The 22,112-nt window shown below is 38.1% G+C and overlaps 1 protein-coding gene across 1 annotated transcript in view; it reads right to left on the bottom strand.

Annotated features, from left to right (window-relative positions):
* The window catches only part of VWA3B (von Willebrand factor A domain containing 3B), a 56,537-nt gene that overhangs the window by 27,338 nt on the left and 7,087 nt on the right, over nucleotides 1-22,112 (bottom strand). The window contains 8 exon segments of the mRNA XM_041468414.1: nucleotides 329-460; nucleotides 1,990-2,128; nucleotides 3,847-4,001; nucleotides 4,647-4,834; nucleotides 6,572-6,688; nucleotides 12,915-13,039; nucleotides 14,899-15,068; nucleotides 20,641-20,800. Coding sequence (XP_041324348.1) covers nucleotides 329-460; nucleotides 1,990-2,128; nucleotides 3,847-4,001; nucleotides 4,647-4,834; nucleotides 6,572-6,688; nucleotides 12,915-13,039; nucleotides 14,899-15,068; nucleotides 20,641-20,800 — 1,186 coding nt within the window.

Here is a 22,112-nt window from a genome sequence, read left to right as displayed (position 1 = left end):
CAGGGTCTGAGCGATTACAGGATTCATATGGAATTCAAATTGGCCAATGCTCACATTTTGGCCACTAAACACAGCAGGCTGCAAGTTGAATTAATATGATTTCCTAAACAGGTCCATTGTTAAAGGATTATTATACCTGACAAACACATTGTATTCAGATCTACTTAATTTTATCCATCATCTCTATTGTTAGCTTACCCAAGTCACTTAGTTTAAGCAAATTTACCCCAGCCATACAGAAAGTGGAGAAACATACACAACTTTGAAAAAACAAAGAAACAAACACACTTTATTACAAACTCTTTGTAATAATTAGCTGCCATATTACCTCAAGCCCTTTTATCCAAAGCCAAGCATCTTGCAAATTTTCCTCATTAACTTCAGCAAGTTTCTCTTGCCATGCTACTGCTTGGGCACTAAATTTCACGAAGTTAAATCTCTTCTTGTGTCTCAGTTGCTCCTGCAAGAGACAGGATCTGAATTTTACCTCCTATTAAAAGAAAGAATACTTGTATCCTGAAATGCAGAGTAATAGCAATTATTTTAATTATTATAAAATTAATTACATTATTGCAGTAAATTATATTATAACATATTAAAATATGTTTGTATTTTAATATTATTCTTATAATAATATTCAATTATGTTTTAAATATGTTTATATTTTTAATATTATTCTTATAATAATATTAAAAGTTATGGTGTCCAGAGAGACATACAAAATCAGAGACATTTATTGCTTGCAACTATTAAGATTGCTTGAAATTCCCAAAGTAAGTCTCCATATACTCATATTTCTCAAACAATTTAAACAGCAAATGTGTAGGAGGGCATGAAAGAGAGAGATGAAACCCAATATGATCAGTGGTGTAAGAAAAGAGATTATCACTGCTTACCAGAGGAAATTAAAATCAGAAAGAAAGTAAGATATCATTTAGAGAAGGAGAACAAGAATCATATAAAGAGCACTGGCAAGGAGAACTAAGACAGCAGTAAGGAGAAAATCAAGAATTTCCTGAAGCTACTTTTGGACAGAAGTTATAAGTTAGAGAAGATTTGTGCAAGCAAGTACAAACTTTCAGAGCCTGAAGTCTTTGCTTCCCTTTCATCATAATTTTTGTGCAGTTTCCTGTGAAACCTTCTGGCACAGTATCTAATATATTTCTAGTGCTGATCTGCTTAGAGGACCACAAGATACCATGTCGTATGACTTGAGCACTTAGTTCAAAAACCTTTCTGTCATAGTTTCAATTTTTTTAGTCCTATCAATGATTGCTACCAATGCCAGACTGAATTTTCATCTCAGTTACTTCTCTTAGGACTAAAGATATTTAAAATTAATCATGCCTATGAAATATTAATGTAAGCTTAGGTGACATCATTGTAGACCTCTAAAACTAGACAAGACAATCCTTTCTTAGGTGTGTCTCCCAGTACTCACAGCTTTTGAGGTACTCCTGCACTTTGCCAGTCCCTGTGCAAAGTTCTGAGTCACTGTAAGATGCAAGGAAGTCCAAAACATTCTACACCCTCTATTGTAGAAGCATGAAAATGAATCTAGAACACACATTACAAATCACCAAACCAATGGAATTGGATGACACTGCTTGAAAGTGAAAATGAAAAAGCCAAAAGGCATTTCATTGTATAGCTTGTTTTCGGTTTGGCTTTTTTTTTGTTGTTGTTGTTTATTTTTTAGTTTGCTTTTCTTTTTTTGTACAAGTGAGGTGGTTTGAGGGAAAGAACTACTTAAGCCTTTTTAATTTTCAATGTTTTCTCTTGCTTTTTTCAAATAGTTGTATAAATGAAGGGAAAATATAAATTCTTAACTAAAAATGAGCACATGAAGAAAAATCTAGATATTTTCATAAAGCTGCTGTTTCCAAAAAACTTTTTAAAAATAAACAAAAAGTAGAGTAACAACTGTGCAGAAAAGATCAGTTTACTCTAAAATGTTCCTCAGCCTTCAGAGTCATCCCTTTATCATACCTTCATTAGCTGCAATATTTTTTCCTTCACTAGTGGCAGCTTGTTGTTCATAGACTGGGATGTATCAATAAGAATATAGACATTATCTTCAAATATATTCCCAAAAAGCCCTCTGCTTCCTTCTTGAAGCCACTTAATCCTGGGGAAGGAAAAAAAATATCAAAACCTGTTCTGTAACATCTTTGGAGCTCTGTGTACCACAATCTGAAAGGTAGGATGTTTTTGTCACTGCTGTACTTCTTATTCTCTTTCCCAAAGCACCTGTTAGTAGTCACTATAAGAAGCCCTTGACGAATCAGTCCCCTATCCCTACATCACAAGACATTTGTAAGTTTTTATTAGTTTTCTTTAGTTTTTTATTAGTTTTTTATTTCAATAGAAGACAGTACAGCACCTTTATAAATTCAGTTATCAGGTAGTTTGGGCTGGGAAATCCAACGTGGAAGCAACATGCAACAAGTGGTGTAACTATGATCCCTGTATCTGTTTTCCAGATTCATCTCAGTAAATCATTTAAGCCTATACTACAACCTCTTCTCCAAGGAACTTAAGCACTTCGAAGAGCCTTAATATAACACAGATGCTTCAATGGTTTGTAGACCTTGAGCCTTAAATACAGAGTTCAATTTACATTTTAACTGGAATGTGCCAGCCAGTTAAATACATGCATACATACTGCTCTGCACAAGAACATTTCCTCAGTAATGGATGCAACAAGTCCAAATCTGATTTCCCTTGAGAGTCATAAAATACTTACCTACACTGAAACAGAGACATTTAACACATGGAACATCACAGCCCTGGGAAAAATATTCATCTCCACAGAAGGTTTTGGAAAACTTATATCATGGAAATTTAAGGATACTACTACAGTAGCTACTGATATATATTTTGTCATTAATTATTTCACCCAATGTGTTTTATGAGGCCTGCCAAGACTTTTTAACATTCAGATGAAACATTCAAAACAGCAATCTTGACTTGGATTTCAAAAATTCATACTCACCAAAACTGCTTATCTCAAATTTTCCTTTGACAGTATGTAAATATTATCCTAAATATAGTAAGATGAAGATAAACTAGAAGGAATAACAAAACTCTGTTTGACCTTGCTAAATATAATCAGATTGTTATATTTTTGGTAGGGAAGGAGCAATAAAATGAAAAATTCACCGATAAAATAAAGGTTCACATTCTTCTTTTTTCAGTGAGGCATCTTGTTTTCCTAGTATACAAACCAGAGGGCAACATTTTTTTTTTCTGCTCTACAATAGGTTTTCCTTAGACTACATATTATTTAGTAGATGTCATACAAAACCTAAGTGTCCATATGGCTGCAGAAATGTAAATTACACAGCTAGTTTGAGCAGTGAACTTCTGATCATGTGCATTACTGACTCTGATCTAGACTGTTCAAATTTGTCTTCAACACACGATTGCAAAAAGGGCAGATAACCACTATCAGTACAGGCACAAGCCAAGCCGTGCTTCTTGGAGTCACAAGGGATCCTAGGTACACAGGATGAATGTTTACTAAGTTTATTGATGATTCTTGAAGTTGTCTGCCTTCTTATAGTCCCAATAGTTTTTTGGCACTTTTAGCAGTTATTCCAAAATGTGCAGACTGACTTTCACACCTGTGTTTCAGAAGGAAAACAAAAGTTCAAAATCTTCATCACTTTTCTTCTATGGCTACTAAGAAACCCAACATACAAGATTCTGATTTAAAATAGACTTCTGGCTTAGTACTGCTGCTGTCAGTTTACCAACCACTTCAACTTATTATGACAGTAAACGTCAAACTTTTCAATGCTCATGTAAAGTGATCAAACTTTCTTTATGTGAAAGAACACAAACCTTCCTTCCACTTGTCTGAGAGCTGTCCTCATTTTTTCTTTGTACTGCTTATACTTTTCTGTAGTAACATATACATGAACTACAGATCCATCTTTCCAGAGGGTATGTACAAACTTGTCACAGTATCTTGCATGAATTATCTTCCTTTTTGTCTCCTACAAAAAACAAAACCACATTTAATATGGAAAACATATTATTTTTCAGTGCCTTTAATAATTGGGGAACAAACTTCAAAGATACATGCTTGTTGCACATGAACAGGAGTAGAAATAAACATGGGATATGGTGTTATTATAAAATTAATTATATTAGAATTGGCTCCTAGAAAGATTCAATAGAAAGTGGTTTTATTCTTGCAGCTAGCAAAAACTAGAAGCTTACCAAACAGTGCAATGGTAAAGCTTGAGAAAAATAAATGGAAGACAAATTAATTCAAATTTTCTTCAGGAACTAGAAGACACTGCAGCATCTGAGACTAACACATCCTCTAAAGATAACAAAAAATTTTTGCCCCACCCCACAGAAATACAAAGAAAACCAAGGCATTGCTTAAGCCAGTCCTGATTCTTCCTTTTAGATTGTATGTGAACCAGCAAGGAGTCCTTAAAGCAGTCATTCTCAAAAAAGCTCTTTGAGACATTCTTATTCTGTCTCCATCATTAATAATCTGATTTTACCAAAAAATACAAAATAACAATGCAACACACTATATCATCAATTTATCCAAGAACCAAGTTTTCAAGCTTTAAAAGAAAAAACAAACAACTCATAGGACATGAGGGAAAATTAACAATACTCACAACATCAGTTTGTGAACATTCATCCTCTGGTTTAGTTTTTATGTCAACAGGCCCATCCACATGGTGAAAAACACTATCAGCAAGTGCATCATACAGTGTGAGCTTCTGAGCTTTCAAGCCATACTTCTGCAACCACTTCTCAGAAGTCAAATATTTGTCAGTTATATGTTTTGATAATGGATGATCACCTTTGTTTGCTAATAAAGAAAATAAACAAACAAAATCTCCTGTATAACATGGTTCATTTTGGATAAGTTATTTTCAAAAACAGACTGATACTGGAATCAAAATTTTCAAACTTGTTCTACTTGCTCTGACAGCATTGGAGGGAACAGATATTTCTGAGAGATTTTTAATAGTCTGTACTTCGGCTGTAGGGTTTTTTCTTATCAGACAACTCACTGCAACAAATTCCTTTGTAATTGTGAAAAAAACCCCACCAGAAGACAGGGAGCAAAGACAATAAATAGTGAGAGGATCAACATATAAAACAAATTTTCTTAGTAAATGAATTACAAAATGCCAGAAAGTAATCCTGAATAAGATGTCTAACTTCAAGGAGATTCATTTGAGAAAATGAAACAACAGAAGATATAATTGAATATACAGTCAAGACCATTGGTTAACATTAATCTGTCTAGAGATGGCTATTTAAAGTAAAAGGAAAACCACAATGTCATATTGTTTCACACATTTTCTAATTACTCTCTTAAGGTAGGGCACTGCACAACTCTGGACACCAGTACAGTACCCAGATAACACAGATAAAATAATAGGACAGAGGATTCTCCACTGACACATCACTATCCCAATAAACCACACCTAAACCAAATGACAAGGCAGTGGGTCCTACAGGAGGGTGAATTTATTTTGTTATACTTTAATTTTGGTGGACCAAGGTGGTCTGCTCACTTTAGATGCAGCTACAATGACCACAGTAGTGAGATCCTGAGCCTGTAAATAAACCAATGGAGGCATCTACTGCCCTTACACACACAGAGATCAGCCAACAACAGGACAGGTGCACAGTCAGAGCCTGTTCATGTGGAAACATTTGCTTTGTGATTGCTTGAGGTCTTTAGAACAACAAGTGTCACAAATGGCTCACACAATTTTGAAAGGAAAACTGTTGTTTTCTTTCTTCCACATGCTTTACATAGAGCATCTCCATTTTTGCAGGACTGAGTAGCTCCTCACTGTCCCGTGTTAAAGCCTTCCAGAACAGAATTTCAGAAACCAGCTAAACTTCTGTCTCAAACAGGGCCCAATCCAATCAATATGCACAGAACAACAAATGAGTCATGTTCTAGGCCAAACATAATGGCAGAAACTATGGGTTGAATGAACAAATGTAGGTGTTCCTCTATGTTCCTTAAGACAGGAGTTGTCAGAGTGCTTATTCTGAATTGTTTTCAGATCCTGCCCTTGACAAAAATGCAACCCCTCTGCTTCTTCCCTTTATGTGGAATGAACTAGCTATCAGGTTGGAGGCTATACCAAGAAGACTGTAATAGGAGAGGGGTGAGGTATTTCCTCAGCACTGTGTAGAAAAAATGGAAGATTTACTGATTCAGGCAGACAGGAAGAGATCACAAAAAAAACCACCCCAAATAATTTCCATATCCTGAAATCCAGGTAACTTCTAAACCTAGTCACTGGTAAACTAAAAATGGTGTGTTTTAGCCTGAGCTGTTAAAGTTTAGCAAGCTTAAGCCATAGTAAACAGACATTTGTATTGGAAAGTTTTAAGCAATCCTAAGTTTAGATAACTATTATAGTGCTATATAGATATATCGGTGCTATACCCTGTATATAGACATTTTGGAGAAAATCATCCCCAAACTGATGTGCAATCAAAACTGTTCACAAAAGGATCTTGATGATTAATGCAATGGCAGCTGTCTTGAAAGAAACTTAAATGATACCATCTTGAGAAGCAGACTGGTCAGATTCTGATAACATTTCCTGAACTTGTCTCACTGTACTCCTGGCTTCCTCTAGCTCCTTCCAGATCAAAAATACATCTTCACAGACACCAGCTACTGCAAGAGAAATAATAAATAGAACTTCACATTTTTATACAATTTCAGCTTCTTGTAACTCCTCAATCACAACGAAGTCCTTGGTATACCCAGATCTTGCCATATAACCTTGTTTTCCTGAGGTCCTGTTGCAATGACAAACGCTGTTCTCTGACAGACTTCAAAAAAAGGGCTTAAACCTGGCTCCAGGATATGAGAGATGTCTAGTACATTGGAGCTAACCTCCAAAGTTGGCCACAGAATGTTCCCACAGTGGAAAAAATATATTTTAACACTCTTGGAAAATAATAAGGCAAATCCACAACAAAATCCATTTATTTCCCCCTGGACTTCATTGCAAAACTTGGCTCCAAAGAGTCAACGCAGTTTTGACATTTTGAAGAGAAGACATTTTTGAATCTTTACATTTCCTAAAGTACATGATTAATTTTATTTAAATCTTCTTTCCCTGATGACTATCTGATGAAATTTTTCATCCCTACAATCCTCAACAGTCATAAACAAATGTTACCAAAAAAAAATTTACTGCCAGACTATATTTTCAAAAAAATTAGATCCAAGGCTGGAATTGAGACAACATTTTCTTAACTTCAACATTGAGACACCTTGTATACCTAAGCAGTAGGATCACTATTAAAAATGTGTTAAATTAAGTTAGTCTCAGAGTTTAAATGGCAACATTGGACAATGCAGAGAAAATGTGTGCAGTGTTACAGTAAAAATCTAAAAGAAACTGAATCATCAGCTATCCTAACCACAAATACAGGTTCCAAACTATTGCAGATCACAACCTATAAATGAATTGCACATAAAAATGCTGAACAAGGCAAACTGTATCTTATCATCCATGGTTCAGGTAACATACAGTGATGGTTCACTGTATGAAAGATAAGATGTACAAACTTGTCTACCAAAGTAGGCTGCCACCTCTTTGATAAGCTTCCCAGAAGAAAAAAAAATATATACAAATAAGAACTTAATTGTCAAATGCTTTCAGTTTCCAACAAATATTTTGAATTGTGCTATTGTACACTGCCATCTCCTGGGACCTTCCTGCATTTCAAAACATCTGTTGCAGCCATGAGGACAAAGATCAACATTTCCTAAATCACAAAAAGCTTCAGTAAGGCAGATCATTCCACAACATAAAACACAAAAGGGAGGAAAAAAAACCCTCAGTCTGTAGTCATTATCTGTTAAACTTAAGAAAAATATTCCCTTCAAATATTTCAGAAAGAATTAAACTTTTATTTTATAAGCAATCTCTCCCCAGAAATGCAAACACAAGCATTCACATCACACATGAACATAGTTCTAAGTTTAAGGCTGTTAAGAATGCAATTCCAGTGGTGCTGTCTCTAAATAAATCTGGATATCCTCCACAAGCTGCCAATTACTGTCATCCAGACTTAATTTTATGAATATTTTAACATTTTAAAATATTTTTAATCATTTGAAAATATTTAAAGAAATATTTAAATAAATATTTAAAGAAACTTAACTACCTCTAAAACAATAACAATTATATCATTATGTTGCTTCATTTCCCCTTAAGTTGATGCTATGGACTCATTAGTTTTGCAGGATTATTGTTACTGTTCCCATTAAGATAGATTAATTGAACTGGTATTACATGAGAAGATATTTTTTCCTCATTTAAGCTTGTAGCACAGCATGCCTTTCAAAGCAAGTGTGCGTGATGTCGCTTGCTACACAGGACAAATGCAGGCACCAAGAACTGCACATTGTGAAACTCCAGCTCTTAAAACCTTTTTTCTGACAACATTTTTCCTGGATTCAACTGGGAGAGAAGCTTGCAAGCAGTGATATCCATAGCAGCTTTCTCTCTCTACACAGGAAGCTCAACTGCACCTCTGCCTCAGCCTCTTTTCCCCTACAGCTAAGGAGTGGCCTGTGTCTTTCAAAATGGAACCCCCAAAATCAAAACCTACATGCAAGGCACAGCATCTTCTGGATGTGGCTCTCAGCTGTGGCCCATCCCTCAGAGCACATCTCTGGTAAATGACCAAGAAAGCATGCACCTCACTTTGTTAAAATTCCTTCTGCTCACACCTCAGATGTGCCATTTTTTGGGGACCACCAACCAAAGAAAGTCACCCCTCTGGAGGGTGCAGTTCACAACCACTCCAAGCCACTGTCTCTTGTACACATCCAGGCACCCTGTCCCAGGAATAATCTTGTCTTAAAAATTTACTTTATCCAGGGAGAGAAAGGGCCCTCCTTGTTCACCCTGCCATGAAGAACTTTCAGCTGCTCTGGGTGGCAGTGTAAGAGCCAGACCCCTGGGGACCCCCGTTTCTGACTCAAAACCCACCCCATTGCAATGGCAGGAGGGTGGCCACCTGTCACACACAAGGGGACCAGCCTGAACACCCTGCTGCACATGTCCAGCCTGCACCAAGCGCAGTCAGCTTCCCTTGGCTCTCCCCAAAACCATCCTGACCCTGCAGAGCACCTCACCCTGGGTAATGTTCCAGCAGTGCCCTGCCTGCAGGTAAAGGCGTTTCTGCTCTGGAGAAGGGAGGGTCTAGAAAAGAGGAAGAGGATGAGGAAGGTTGTGGGGAGAGCCTGTGGCAAGGGCCAGAAGCATTTTGCTGACACCCACAAACTGAGAAACAAGATGTCAGACCTAAGCAAAACCACAACCACACTTGCACGTGTACACGGAAACTCATAACTGCCCTCATTTCCATTTCCCAGTTATTTAACTGGCAGACGATCTCAAAAGAAGCAGCTTTTCCACATCTACTTCCCCACAAACAAACCTACCCTGTTTGACAAGTCACTGTAACCAATTTGATTTCCATATTGCTAATAAAAAAAAATCCTGCTTAAAAAAAAAAAAAACCCTAACAAAAACCCTACAAAATATCCAAAGTATCTACAGTATCTTTGAAATGGGAAGCAAATACCAATACAAAAGCAAATCATGGAAAACAGAAGCATTTCTTGCTTGTCTGAATACCTGACTTAAACGGTGGAAGCAAGAAAATCCAAACATAATAAAGTAAGATCTATTTGAAAATTAATTTGCTGGCAAGGAAAGATGGGGAAATAGATTTTCTTTACTGCCAGTCCCTTTCTCAGCCTCCACGTGGCAGCAAAACACAGCAATACACCCTTAAGCATTGATTTTTAAAATCTCCACGTAGAGGGGAATGAATGAAGGCACAAAGAAGTATAAGAGGGTAGTCCACAGCTTTTACCTGCATGCCTGCCAGGTCAAACAGCACTGAAACTTACTGCAGACCAATCCTGCCCCTTTTCCACTGGGCAAATGGACAAAGCAAATGAACTTTGTATCCCATGTGGTATCACAGAACAGCTATCTGCATCATTCTCTACACATTAGCAAAGAGATTTGCCAGGCCAAGGTTAGGCTGCTAAGACTAGACAAAGCACATGCAAGAAAAAAGCAGAGGCAATGATCTTTGCTACAGCTTCTAGGAAAAGAAGTCCTAATCTGAAGAATTTCCCTAAATCTGAAAAATCAAGCACACCTAAGAACAGAGCCTTATATTGTTCACAAGGAGGTCAGACACTTTGGATTTATCACATCAGTAAAATCCTGATTTCAGTCCATTTGCATTTTCTCTACACTTGCCAGCTCATCTACTCCACCACACAGAAACCACCACACAGAAATTTACTGTTTCTGTGTCAGCCACCTAGGACCCTGTATTCATTTTAGGATCGAGTTCAAAGCACCATTGCTTTTCAAGCACTATGTAGCACTTATCACCCTGTTACTCCAAGCAGATGACACAAATGTACCCTTTTTCAGAAAGACATCTTTTCTCCACAGCTTCCACCATTCCTTGCCCTCTATGTCTTCAAGTTCCAAATTAAATGTCACCTCCTTTCCACTTATAATTTTAACTACATAACAAAATTGCTTAATTCTACAGCTTTTTGCAGATGAATAAACTGCACAAAGAATGTAGGCAGAAGTGATAACAGGAGAATTAGTGCTGGATGAGGAGATATAATCATATTGGTGAAATAAGGCTTTATGTAAAAGCATTTCTCTGCCAGAAGTAAATCTGAGGCTGCCAGCATAAGGACCCTAATTCTTTAATGAGTTACACCTGTTTTGATCTTGAGCACCCACTCAAACTGAGTGTAAAGGTTTGTCAGTTTATCACACTTGCTTTCTAAATGTCTGCTCAAGATGCAAAAGAGGGGAAAATTGAGCTCTTATCTAAAATTTTAAATAGGTCTGACTTGTTTTGTTAAGCAGATGAAAAGGAATAAACATAAAGATATCCAGTATTTGCAAAATGCTGATATTCAGTGGATACCCAGGAACTATCAGATGTCATTAAAATAGCTTTTCCAGTCCATATAACATGGTTATGAGTTTCAGCCTCCAGCTGTTGCATTTGTGGTGCAAAAAGGAACATAATCAAAATATTCCTGTGCCTCCCTTTAGTTTTTAGAAACATCACATTTGGAGGATTAAATCTCTAGTTCATTCTCTATTTATTTCCTTGCGTAGTTTATGCCACATATCCAAGAACCAGTTTCAGAGCCCATTAGTGAGTAATCAACACTTTTATTTTTACTGCCTTATTATTACGCCCTTGAAGGAGTCTCTGAAACAAGAGAAATCAGACACAGACCAGAATAATGTCTTCAATGTGTTTTCTTTTCTGAAAGGACTTAAGATTCTGCATATGACTGTAACACTCCAATTGGCTGCCAGTGATGTCACGGCTGTGCTTGTAATACCCAGTAAATGCAGAAAGCTAATTGTGCTCCTTTTTAATGTGTAAATTCTACTCCATAATATCAATAAGACACAGCCGACAATGCACTTCAAGGGGATTACTGCCCTTTTGAGTGATTAAAGCTATTCAGCTTTAGAAACAGTGGTGAGGAAGTAATTTCAGTCATACAGGAGCTCTAGGCTCATCTATTGAAACAGGCTGACTGCCCCAGGGGAAGAGAGAGGCAGCTCCCCCCATGCACACCCCCAAATGTGGTACAGCAAGAAAGCACTCACAGCAGACTGAAGGCAATCATTATACTGCTCTGCATTAGTATGAAACGACAGTGTTTTGAAGCAGACTCTGCTGTTGGTTTCTAAACTCTGCTTGGGTGAGGCATGAGTGTCCTTTCACAACTCAAAAAAGCAGGTGATACCTCACTCCTTTATTTCTCACCCCCACAATGGTTCTTTCTCTTGTGCTGTTATAATCATGGTCCTAGTGAAGGATAGGTTAATATGCAAGAAACTTGATTACAACCCAAATATGGGCCAGTCAATCCAAGACTGACAAACAGCCTTACATGAGATACCAAATCCACCTTATGCCATACTTTCCCTAACAGTGAGAAGAGGATAACATTGTTCTACCTTTGGGGCAATGGCCCCAGCACAAAGGGAGAGTAGGGGGTAGGTGTGTTGAGCGACTAGACTGAAGACAACTTATGACTCCTGATGCCTAAAATAAGTATTTTTTTTTACTCTCCTGCTGAGAAAGACATCAGATTTGACACACAAAGACTCACTTCACATCACAAGCCCCTCTCCTCCCACCCTGGCTGAAACCACAGTCCAGTCCCCCACTGAACACTTACCCAGAGGAAGTAGCACTGTGACTAATATGAAACACATTGAGCTTTCTGCCCAGCTCCACCCACCAGTGAAACTGTTTATTTTGGTTGTTTCCTCCTGGTATTTTTTCTATCAATCCTCCCACCATCACTTTGCACTGTCTTCTCTATGGTCAGTTTACCATGCTTTTTGCCTGTCTTTGTGACAAATTCTTGGGACAAGCAAGTAAACCTTTTTTTGATTTAATCCCCTTATATTACTGATGAACTTGGCCCATATTGATGTTGGCTATTTATCATATGGTCTGCCACACTATTCCTCTTCCTTTTTCCACATTTCTGCAAGGCCACTGGCACAAGAACACAAGCACCATTCTTCATATTCCTAAATAAATTATCTTCTTCTCCCTTTTTTTTCATTTTTCTTTCATTCTCACATGCACATCCTCTACTCTCTTCATTTTCCTCTTTTCCTTGCCCTCTCCTTCCCACACAGAGAATTTCCATTTCCAGAGCAGTCCTGTCCTCACCCCACCCACACCTACAGGTTTCTTTTGATTTTACACTCATCAAGTTCCTAAACTACATTTCTATTCTGACATCTTGCTGATAATATCAGTATAATCTTGGGGTTTATATTGTCTACCTAGTGGCATTCGCCCTTTCACTTTTCCAGAGTTCAGGGCAATTAATCCTTTTCCATCCTCTTCATATTTTAGTGCAGGTCCAGTAGCATCTCTGCAGTTATTCTTCCCAGCAAAAGCATGGAATCTGTAATACAAAATGAGTTTCAATCAGTACACAAAATACATAAATATTTCTCTAATTTTAAAGAGATGTTTTTCACACACACAACTACAGAATTATATCTAAAGCTTCAACTACAATAAGATTATTGACATCTTCAAGATTTTTATACACATTTATGCACTTTCTGAAGTCTTCTCATGCAGAATATTCTTTCTTTTTAATATTACTAACTGCAAAGCACCTTACTCTTCAATTTCCTGGAAATCTATTTTTAATTAATGCTTTTAAGAGGCTGAGCAGGCATGTAATTTGAGATGTCTGAGATGACACTAACACCTTTTTATCAGATTATCCTCCCAGTTGAAAGCCTAGCAGGAACATTTATTTCATTATGGACATACAAATCAGGATGACAAGCAGACTTTATTTATCCTCATTGTCAAAACAGAGAAGCTTTCAGAGCAGGAAAAAGATGCATTTCTAAAACAGAAGTACACTAGAAACAGGTTCAAGGCTTGAAAAGCCCATGAACTTGGCTCTTCCTGTGGGAAAGCTGACTTAAACTTATATACAGTTGTTGGGCAACTATCCACCAGCAAGTTATTAACAGGCCCTGTAAGTCTGCACAAATCTAGACTCATGCAAAAAGACGACAGTGAGAATAGTATCAAACAAAAAATTCCTCTCAGCTCCCTGCCACAACCCTTTTTGCCTCTGTACCATACAAGAAACACTTTCCTTTAATAATGAAGGTATAAACACTGCCAAAAGAAAATGAGGGATAGTGACTGGCAATGTCCCTGGTACCATAGAGGTACCATGATTCTAAATGACCACAATAATTTTAAACACACATCAGACCAGAGCAAACATAACGCTTTCCCAGTCTTGTTTTTGGCAGACGCTCCCATCTCCTAAAAGCTATTTCTAAACACAGATGGCTATAAAAGAGCTAAGCAGCTGCCATCTTACCAATTGCTCTGCTGTCATTTGGGAGATTTCTACTGTTGGAGGGCTTCCCACTCTTGCACAAACAACAGTGAAACAGAAAAAGCTAGCAGCAATTTCACAAGTCTGAAACTGTAGGGTGACTTCTGTTAAGCAGAGAAACACCTACTGACTCCTACTGCCTTCTTGCTGTTGAGCATGAGTTTGGTCTTGTGGGTTTTGTATTTGTTCATTTGTTTTCCTTATTTTGATAACAGAATCAAGATTTAAGTCGTCTTATCCATTTCTACTACAGGCTGATTCTCACCACATGGCTGACTCCCAGGACAAAGCAGACAAAAAGCCATGTGGAATATATTAATTTCCACCAACCATACCAAAAGGATGCTAGAGAGCATGTTACAGAACTGCTTTTTCACACAACCAGGCTTGAAGAATAACACCCCAACATTTTTCTGTTATTCCATGAGCTGCTCATTCAGGCCAGGCATCTCCTGTTCAGTACTTGTCTCTATGGCACTTGACCCAACAAAACTCTTGGATCTTTTTCTGGTGCTTGTGGATAGTAATGTAATGCTTTGTACTAATGTACAAAGCAACACAACAAAAACTTAGTTTAAGTTGTGACCATTTCTCCTGAACAGTTTTTTTCAGACTTCAAGAGAGAGGCAGATGACAGATGATTTTGGGCATAAAAAGGGAATAGCCTTTCTGCAAGCCAGTGACAACATATGCAGAAAAATGCTGGACTGTTTAAGTAGGGCCTGCATTCTAGTCATATCTCTTAAGACTATTTCCATATCCCCATATCACTTACTGAACAGTTTTGTCTCATTTTCCTCATGGATTATACTCAGGTATGTCCCAATGCCATTTTTATCAGCAAAGAACTTCATGAATACTGAAATCTTTACTGTCCTTCTTTGTCATACCTGCCAGAGGCCAAGTGGCTCAACTCCTTCAGAAAAAGAATCGTTTCATCTTCCCTAGCATTGAAAGACACCGTGTTGACTGGACAGGAACCATCTGAAACCTTCTCAAGGAGTAGCTGCTTTGTGTCCACTGGAACATCCCCCACAGCAAAGTAATAAACAGCTTCAACCTGTCATTAAACAGAAAAAAAAGGTAATTGGAAGACACTGTTTTACATAAATGCCTGATACTTATTCAAGCATGGTTCTGTCTTCAGTATTGGTAGGAAAATTTGGTAAAACTGATGCATTACTTGGGCTGTAAGATTTTCAGACCTTTGGTTCTTCCTCTTATTTATGCTAGTAATTCAAAGGAAGGCCACACAAAATTTCCTCAAGTGAGACAAGAACCTGTCCCACAGTCCTGGCTCTGATTCTGCCCAATGCAAGCCTCTTTCCACAGACATTAACTGAAGCCAAAGAGAGGTGTAAGGAAGGACAAGTGCACCATTACTCAGAAAAAGGCTCTGTGCCATATGCCACTTTTATCTAGAAATGCTATGTTGGTGCCTTGCCAGGGCTGAAAAGTAGGAACTTTATACCAGACATAGTTTTACTGGCAGCATGTATTCTGAGGTTAGGAAATATGGCAATCAAGGGAGGTGATTTTCCCGTTCTGCTCTGCACTAGTGCAACCTCACCTTGAATATTGTGTGCAGTTTTGGTCACTGCAATATAAGAAAGACACTAAACTATTGGAGAGCATCCAAGAGAGAGCCAACAGAGATGGGTCTTGGCAAGAACCTCTATGACGAGTGTCTGAGGTCACTTGGTCTGTTCAGCCTGGAGAAGACTGAGGGGAGACCTCATAGCAGTCTACAACTTCCTCATGAGGGGAAAAAAGGGGTAGGCATTGATTTCTTCTCTGTGGTGACCCGTGCTGTGTGAGGGAAGGTTTAGGATGGATATTAGAAAAATATTTTACACAGACAGTGGTTGGGCACTGGAATGGTGGTCACAGCATCAAGCCTGCCAAAGTTCAAGAAGCATTTGGACAATCATGGTATGATTCTTGGGGATGGTCCTGTGCAGGGCCAAGAGTTGGATTCAATGATCCTGTGGGTGCTTTCCAACCTAGCATATTCTGTGATTCTGTGATTATTTGAAAGCTATTGTTGGTATTTACAGATTATTTGTATTTTTTATACTTCCCAAGGCAGAGGGAGCTTGGCAGTTTTACTATAACCCCACACACTTGTATTCTGAAAATGTTGTTACAAGAAGTGAGAGAAGCTGAAAAATGTCCTTTAGTTATTTCTTAAATATTACATTATGAGGGATTTTATGTTACCTGCACTTATCCATGTAGTGATCCTCATGGTGAGAATGTTTCTTGAATTTTCACCATCATTAAAAGTCAATGTAATAAACAGCTATCCCATGATGACTTTCAAGACAATATGTGCAGTATATCAGTTCCATATCATGGTACATACCAGCAGCTAAATACATGATAAATCACTGTTTAACTGAAAAAAATATATTTGAATACACTCACCTCTGAGCCCAGCATGGAGTGGATCATCCTCAAAACTATGCTAAGGCACAGGGAAAATAAGAAGCCAACATGGCTTCACTAAGGGCAAACTACTAAGGGTAACCTTCTACAATGGGGCTACTGACCTCATCTACCTGGAATTCTATCAAGCATTTAAAACTGCTCTGCATGACACCCTTGTCACTAAATTGAAGAAACATGGATTTGGTGGATGGACCACTCTGTGGATAAGGAACTGAGTGGACATTGCACTCCAAGAGTCAAGGCAAACAGCTTGATGTCCAAGTGGAATGTCCATGGTGCTCCTGAGGGGTCAGTAGGGGACTGGCACTTTTTAACTTCTCTGTTGGTGACAAGGGCAGTGGGACTGTCCTTGGGACTTCAGCAAGTTTGCCAACACCACCAAGCTCTGTGGTATCTGATGCTCTAGGAGGAAGGGATGCCATCCAGAGGGACCTGGACAGCCTTGAGACATTAAACAAAGTGAAACTCATGACGTACAAGGCAAAGTTCAAGGTCCTGCTCCTGGGTAAGTGCAATCCCAAGCTCAAGCACAGGCTGGGTGGAGAATGGATTGAGAGCAGCTCTAAGGAGAAGGATTTGGGGGTATTGGTTGATGAGAATTTCAACATGACCCAGCAATGTGCACTTGCATCCCAGAAATCCAACTGTATCCAAGGCTGCATCAAAATTAGCATGGCCAGCAAGGCAAGGGAGGTGTGTCTGCCCCACTACTCGATACCCACGAAACCTTTCCTGGAGCACTGTGTCCAGCTCTGGGACCCCCAACATAAGAAAGCATGGATTTGCTGGAGCAAGTCCAGAGAAGAGCCACAAAGATGACCACAAGGCTGGAGTACCTTTCCTATGAAGACAGACTGAGATAGTTGGGGCTGTTCAGCCAAAGAAGAGAAGGCTCTGGGGAGACCTTATAGCACCTTCCAGGACCTAAAGGGGCCTCCATGAAAGCTGGAGAGGGACTTTTCACAAGGACAAGGAAGAACGGCCTTAAACTGAAGGATGGTAGATTTAGATTAGAGGCAAGGAAGAAATTCTTCACTATGAGAGTGTAAGGCACCAGGAACAATTGTCCAGAGAAGTTAGGAATGCCCCATTCCAGGAAGTGTTCAAGGCCAGGTTAAATGGGGCTTTGAGCTACCTGTTGTAGTGAAAGGTGTCCACACCCATGCCAGGGATGTTGGAACTAAACAGTGTTTAAGGTCCCTTCTAACCCAAACCATTCTGTGACTCTATGATGCTATGAATATGAATATTCTATATTCTATGAATATGAATCCCGGGATGTGCACCACAAAAGACAACTATCTGAGTTTGGGATGGCACTGAGGAAATGTCTCTGCACTCACATAATTTTATGTAGTAAAGCAATGTAGTATGCAAATTCAGTATCACCTACAAGTGTGCTCATACATTTCCACTATTGCCTTGGATACTGATTTGTATTCTAGCTCCCTGAATAATTTCGGCATTTCAAGCATCCTCCCTCACGGACCTTTTGGCACCTTCCTCAACACTGGAAGATGTCTCTCCCAAGCAGCAACTCAATTTCAGGCTGGATCAGGCAAACTAACAAAGCAGCACCTTGCCTCCTTGAACTTCTGGATCTTGCAGAGGAGCGAGATGCTCCATGCGGAAGGCAGGGGCCATAGTTACAGACTCCACTTATTTGGGAGCAAGCAGGACCAAGTGTCCTAGCATCACTGATAATTCTAGACAAATACTAAAGGTGAAGAGATAATTAATGTATTTTATTAAAGTACAAGATTAACAAAATACTTACTAGTTTTAGAAAAAGGTATACAGAAACAAAAATAATGAACTCTTGCACCTATCTGTGTTTTAGCTCAGTTTTACAAAGTTCCCTGTCTGCCTACTCCAGCTAAAAAGCTATCTGAGCCTGCACACAAGTCTCCCAGATGAAACCCAGTCCTTGGACAACATCATGTTCCTACTGCTTTTGTTGAAGAGGCTCCTGGCCCAGAGGTATGCATACATATTTTTGCACAACCATTTTTCCCTGTGTTCCTTCAGATTCACGTCTTCTCTCCTTCCCCTCTAAGACTGCCATTAATTCATAAACTTGATATTCAACAAGAATAGAAATTTTCACACTTTCTTCAATGGATTCACTGCCTGCCTCTGCAACTTTCAAAACACTGACACTTATTGGGCATAGCTGAAAGAGAACTAACCCCCACAAGAAAATTTCTAAAAATTATGAACCACAGATAATTCACTCTACTTAACTACAAACCCAGCAATGACATACCACAAAGGAAATGTTCTTCATAGGCTAGTTGGGAAAGGTTAAAACCTTTCAAGTGAGTCCTTCATATTTTGAAAATTGTAATTTATATATTTAAACAAGGAAACAAACTTCATATAAGAACAGAAAGGAGAACAACATGAACAGCTCTTCACAGTCTTGATCTTGGTGGGAAGGTGTTTTGGATAAGTGATCCACACTTCATGGAATGGCACCTACACAGAACTGGAGGCAGTTGTGGCAAATAGAGCTCAAAGGATTACAACATTACAGAAGATTGATCTTGAGCTTGGGATTTGCAGGTCATAAGGGAAGGAAATCTAAGGAATCACCACATATGGGAGAAAAGACCAGCTGAAGGAATGACAAGAAAAGCCATGTCTAGGGAAAAAAAAAAAAACAACAAACAAAACCAAAAAAACATAGCTGTTGTTTTGTGTTGTTTTGGAGCAACTTCTGTGGATGAAGCCAGTTCTTAGGAATGAGTTATTCATGACTGCTCAGTAAGCAGAGCAGTTTTGTCTATGAACAAAATGGGGTATGCCCATCTGCACTACAGTGAACACTGCTCTTAAGTGAACTGTTAGTTATGAATGATAATGACTCTGTTTAGGAGCAACTGAAGTTTATTTTATGTTCAGCACCTGCCACAATTGACTCTTCCAAATTGCCTATTGGCCCACCAATATTTGGAAAAATAATGATACATGTTTCATTGTCTGACAGATTTTAATTTCTGTTTATTCAAACAGAGACCCACCAGGTCCAACAAGACTTTTTCATCCAGACAGTGCTGAAATCTAAGTACAATTTTTTGGTTACTCATCAGGAAATCAGTATTAATACTGCAAATTGAAAATGCTAATAAAATTTACGAAGGGGGCTTTTAAAAAAGCATTCATAAAAAAAAAATCTCACTGGTGAACAATTTGTTCCTTTTTACTCAGTGTTCCTTTGTACTCAGTTCCTTTTTAATATTAGTTTCCAAACATCAAGGCTCATCTGGATGAGAATCCAGCAACATAGGGAACCAGAAGGTAACTCAAGCAAAATTTACCTTCTTCCTCACACAATGTTCCAGAAAGAGATTTACATGAGTTAGGATTGAATCTGTGCACAGGAATGGATCCTAATAGCAGTGAAAACCAATGACCCTACCCCACAGACAGTAGGCCAAATTTTCCATTAAATTCAGGTGTTAGAGAACTGAAAGAATATATATTTTAAAAAAATGTAATAAAATATATCTTTAAAAACACAAGTTTTAAGTTACTAGCTCAAATAATGGCATATATGTTTCATTTCTTGTGACTCTATTTTAATAAATAAAGTAATAGGGTACTTTTAAAAATGAACAGCATTTAATTACAGGAATAATTGTGCATGCTTTGTCTCTGTCCTGGAAGAAAGTCTAGCTATCACCTAGCTGATGAAAAAGGATTTGTGTAGTCCTATCATAAGCTAATACTTCCATAAATCTCTGTACTTACTATTTTGAATTTTAAATATAACTTTTCCTGAGCAAGTTGGATACATATCAAAATAAAAATGGTTTCCCTGCCTTCAATAAAGTTGATACTAGAAATTTTCTCATAAACCTGAAGTCCTGAAAAACTTATATGGCAAAGAAAATGGAAGGCAAGATGTTTTCTCTTTCCCTTAATGACTGAATATTATTTATTCTGGGTACTCTAGAAAAGAAAATAAACAAGTTTCTGAATTCAAAATACAGTACATTTACATAAAAAGACAATCATTATGCATAGTATGCAGTTACACTTGAGGGGAAAAAAATCCTTTCCAAATGCTGTCATGAATATTTATCTTTGGAACATTGATCACGGCAAATCACAGCAGCCAGCCTAGCACTGAACACTCTTGGATTTACTTGGGCTTCTGAAAAGATGTATGAGCTTACCGCTTCATCACCCATGGCTTCCAGCAGAGCTTCAGCAGAGCTGGTGTGGCTGACAGCTGTCATATGCTCCAGCTTCCAGAGCCATGTAACTGCAGACTTTACAGTACGCTCAGACACAGGAGTACATTTCTGTTGCCACTTCATAAGATCCTGAGCAGCACTGAAAATGAGATTAACTATAAATCAGAAACAGGGAGAATCATGCTGGCAGAACAAGAGAGTGGAGCTCTGCTATTGTTACAATTCTTTTATGTTCTTAAATAAGAATTACAGTATACTAAATCTAGACTTGCAATAAAGGAAGCAGAGAAAAAATGAAACCATTAGAAAAATACTGTAATTTTACAGTACTTACAGATTTTTTTTTTTGAGACAACTGTTTCCAAAGTAGCATCAGAGGAGATAAAGTATTTCAAAAAAGACTTCCTGATTCACAACTCTTCTTATCATAAAAACTCAATCAGGTTTTTAAAATATGGGCATGAAAAAGAAAAGTGTATTCCACAGGTCTTGTTCCACAATTTGCTCCATGATCTTGGTGTCAGAGCAGTTTAACTGACACTTTTTTTGGTAGTACAGCTCATCTTTATCTAGCCACCAAAAATAAAATTTGTGACACGAGGATTTTTGGTATTTTAATTGACAAAAGACTGTAGTCTTAATGGAAGAACAGAAGTACAAAGCCAATCAGCACTTTTGCCTGTGCACTTGTAAAAAGGCAGAAAGGAACTATAAAACCAACAGGTTCCAGTATCTGTGACCATCGAGAACTATTTTGAAGAGTTTCCTGCAAATCTAAAAGACAAATGTATTACCCAAGATTCTTTTAAAGTAGTAATTTATATACTGTATTGTCTTTTGTTTCCCTCCTGCAAAAACAAACAAATTGATGAGCACAATTATTGTTTCAATTTTGACTTGGCTTTGCAGTTCATTTTTTTTAAAAAAGTTCTCTGTTCTCAAAAACTATGGAAGCTATCTGCTTTGGAAAATACCTTCTTTGGAAAATATCTACTTTTTCGACAGGTTGCCCTGAGAAGCTGTGAATTCCCCATCCCTGGAAGTGTTCAAAGCCAGGCTGGATGGGGCTTTGAGAAATCTGGTCTAGTGGAAGATGTCCCTGCCCATGGCAGGGGGCTTGGAATTAGATGGTCTATAATGTACCTTCCAACCCAAACCTTTCTGAAATTTTATTATTCCCCTTTCCAAATTTCAGTAGTATCACAATCTAAAGAATTAAGATAGGGCACCTGAATCAAATGTGTAAGACAATGCCTGGGTAAAATAACATTAAGAATCACCATGTAATTGCAAGTTAACATTGTGGAGCCAATTTTAAAATTGTATTACCTAATTTGTGCATCATTTTTTTCCACTCATCTATCCAAACCCAAGCTTACACATTCAAACTCTCATGCATATATGAGAATTTTTGCAGATAGGTAAAATTTGAATAGCTGCTTCTATTCTTC

Source organism: Pyrgilauda ruficollis, unplaced genomic scaffold (genome assembly GCF_017590135.1).
Source record: "Pyrgilauda ruficollis isolate IOZ18807 unplaced genomic scaffold, ASM1759013v1 scaffold22, whole genome shotgun sequence".
Classification (NCBI taxonomy): Eukaryota; Metazoa; Chordata; class Aves; order Passeriformes; family Passeridae; genus Pyrgilauda; species Pyrgilauda ruficollis.
The sequence above is the reverse complement of the archived record's forward strand: the minus strand, read 5'-3'. Positions and strand labels throughout refer to the sequence as shown.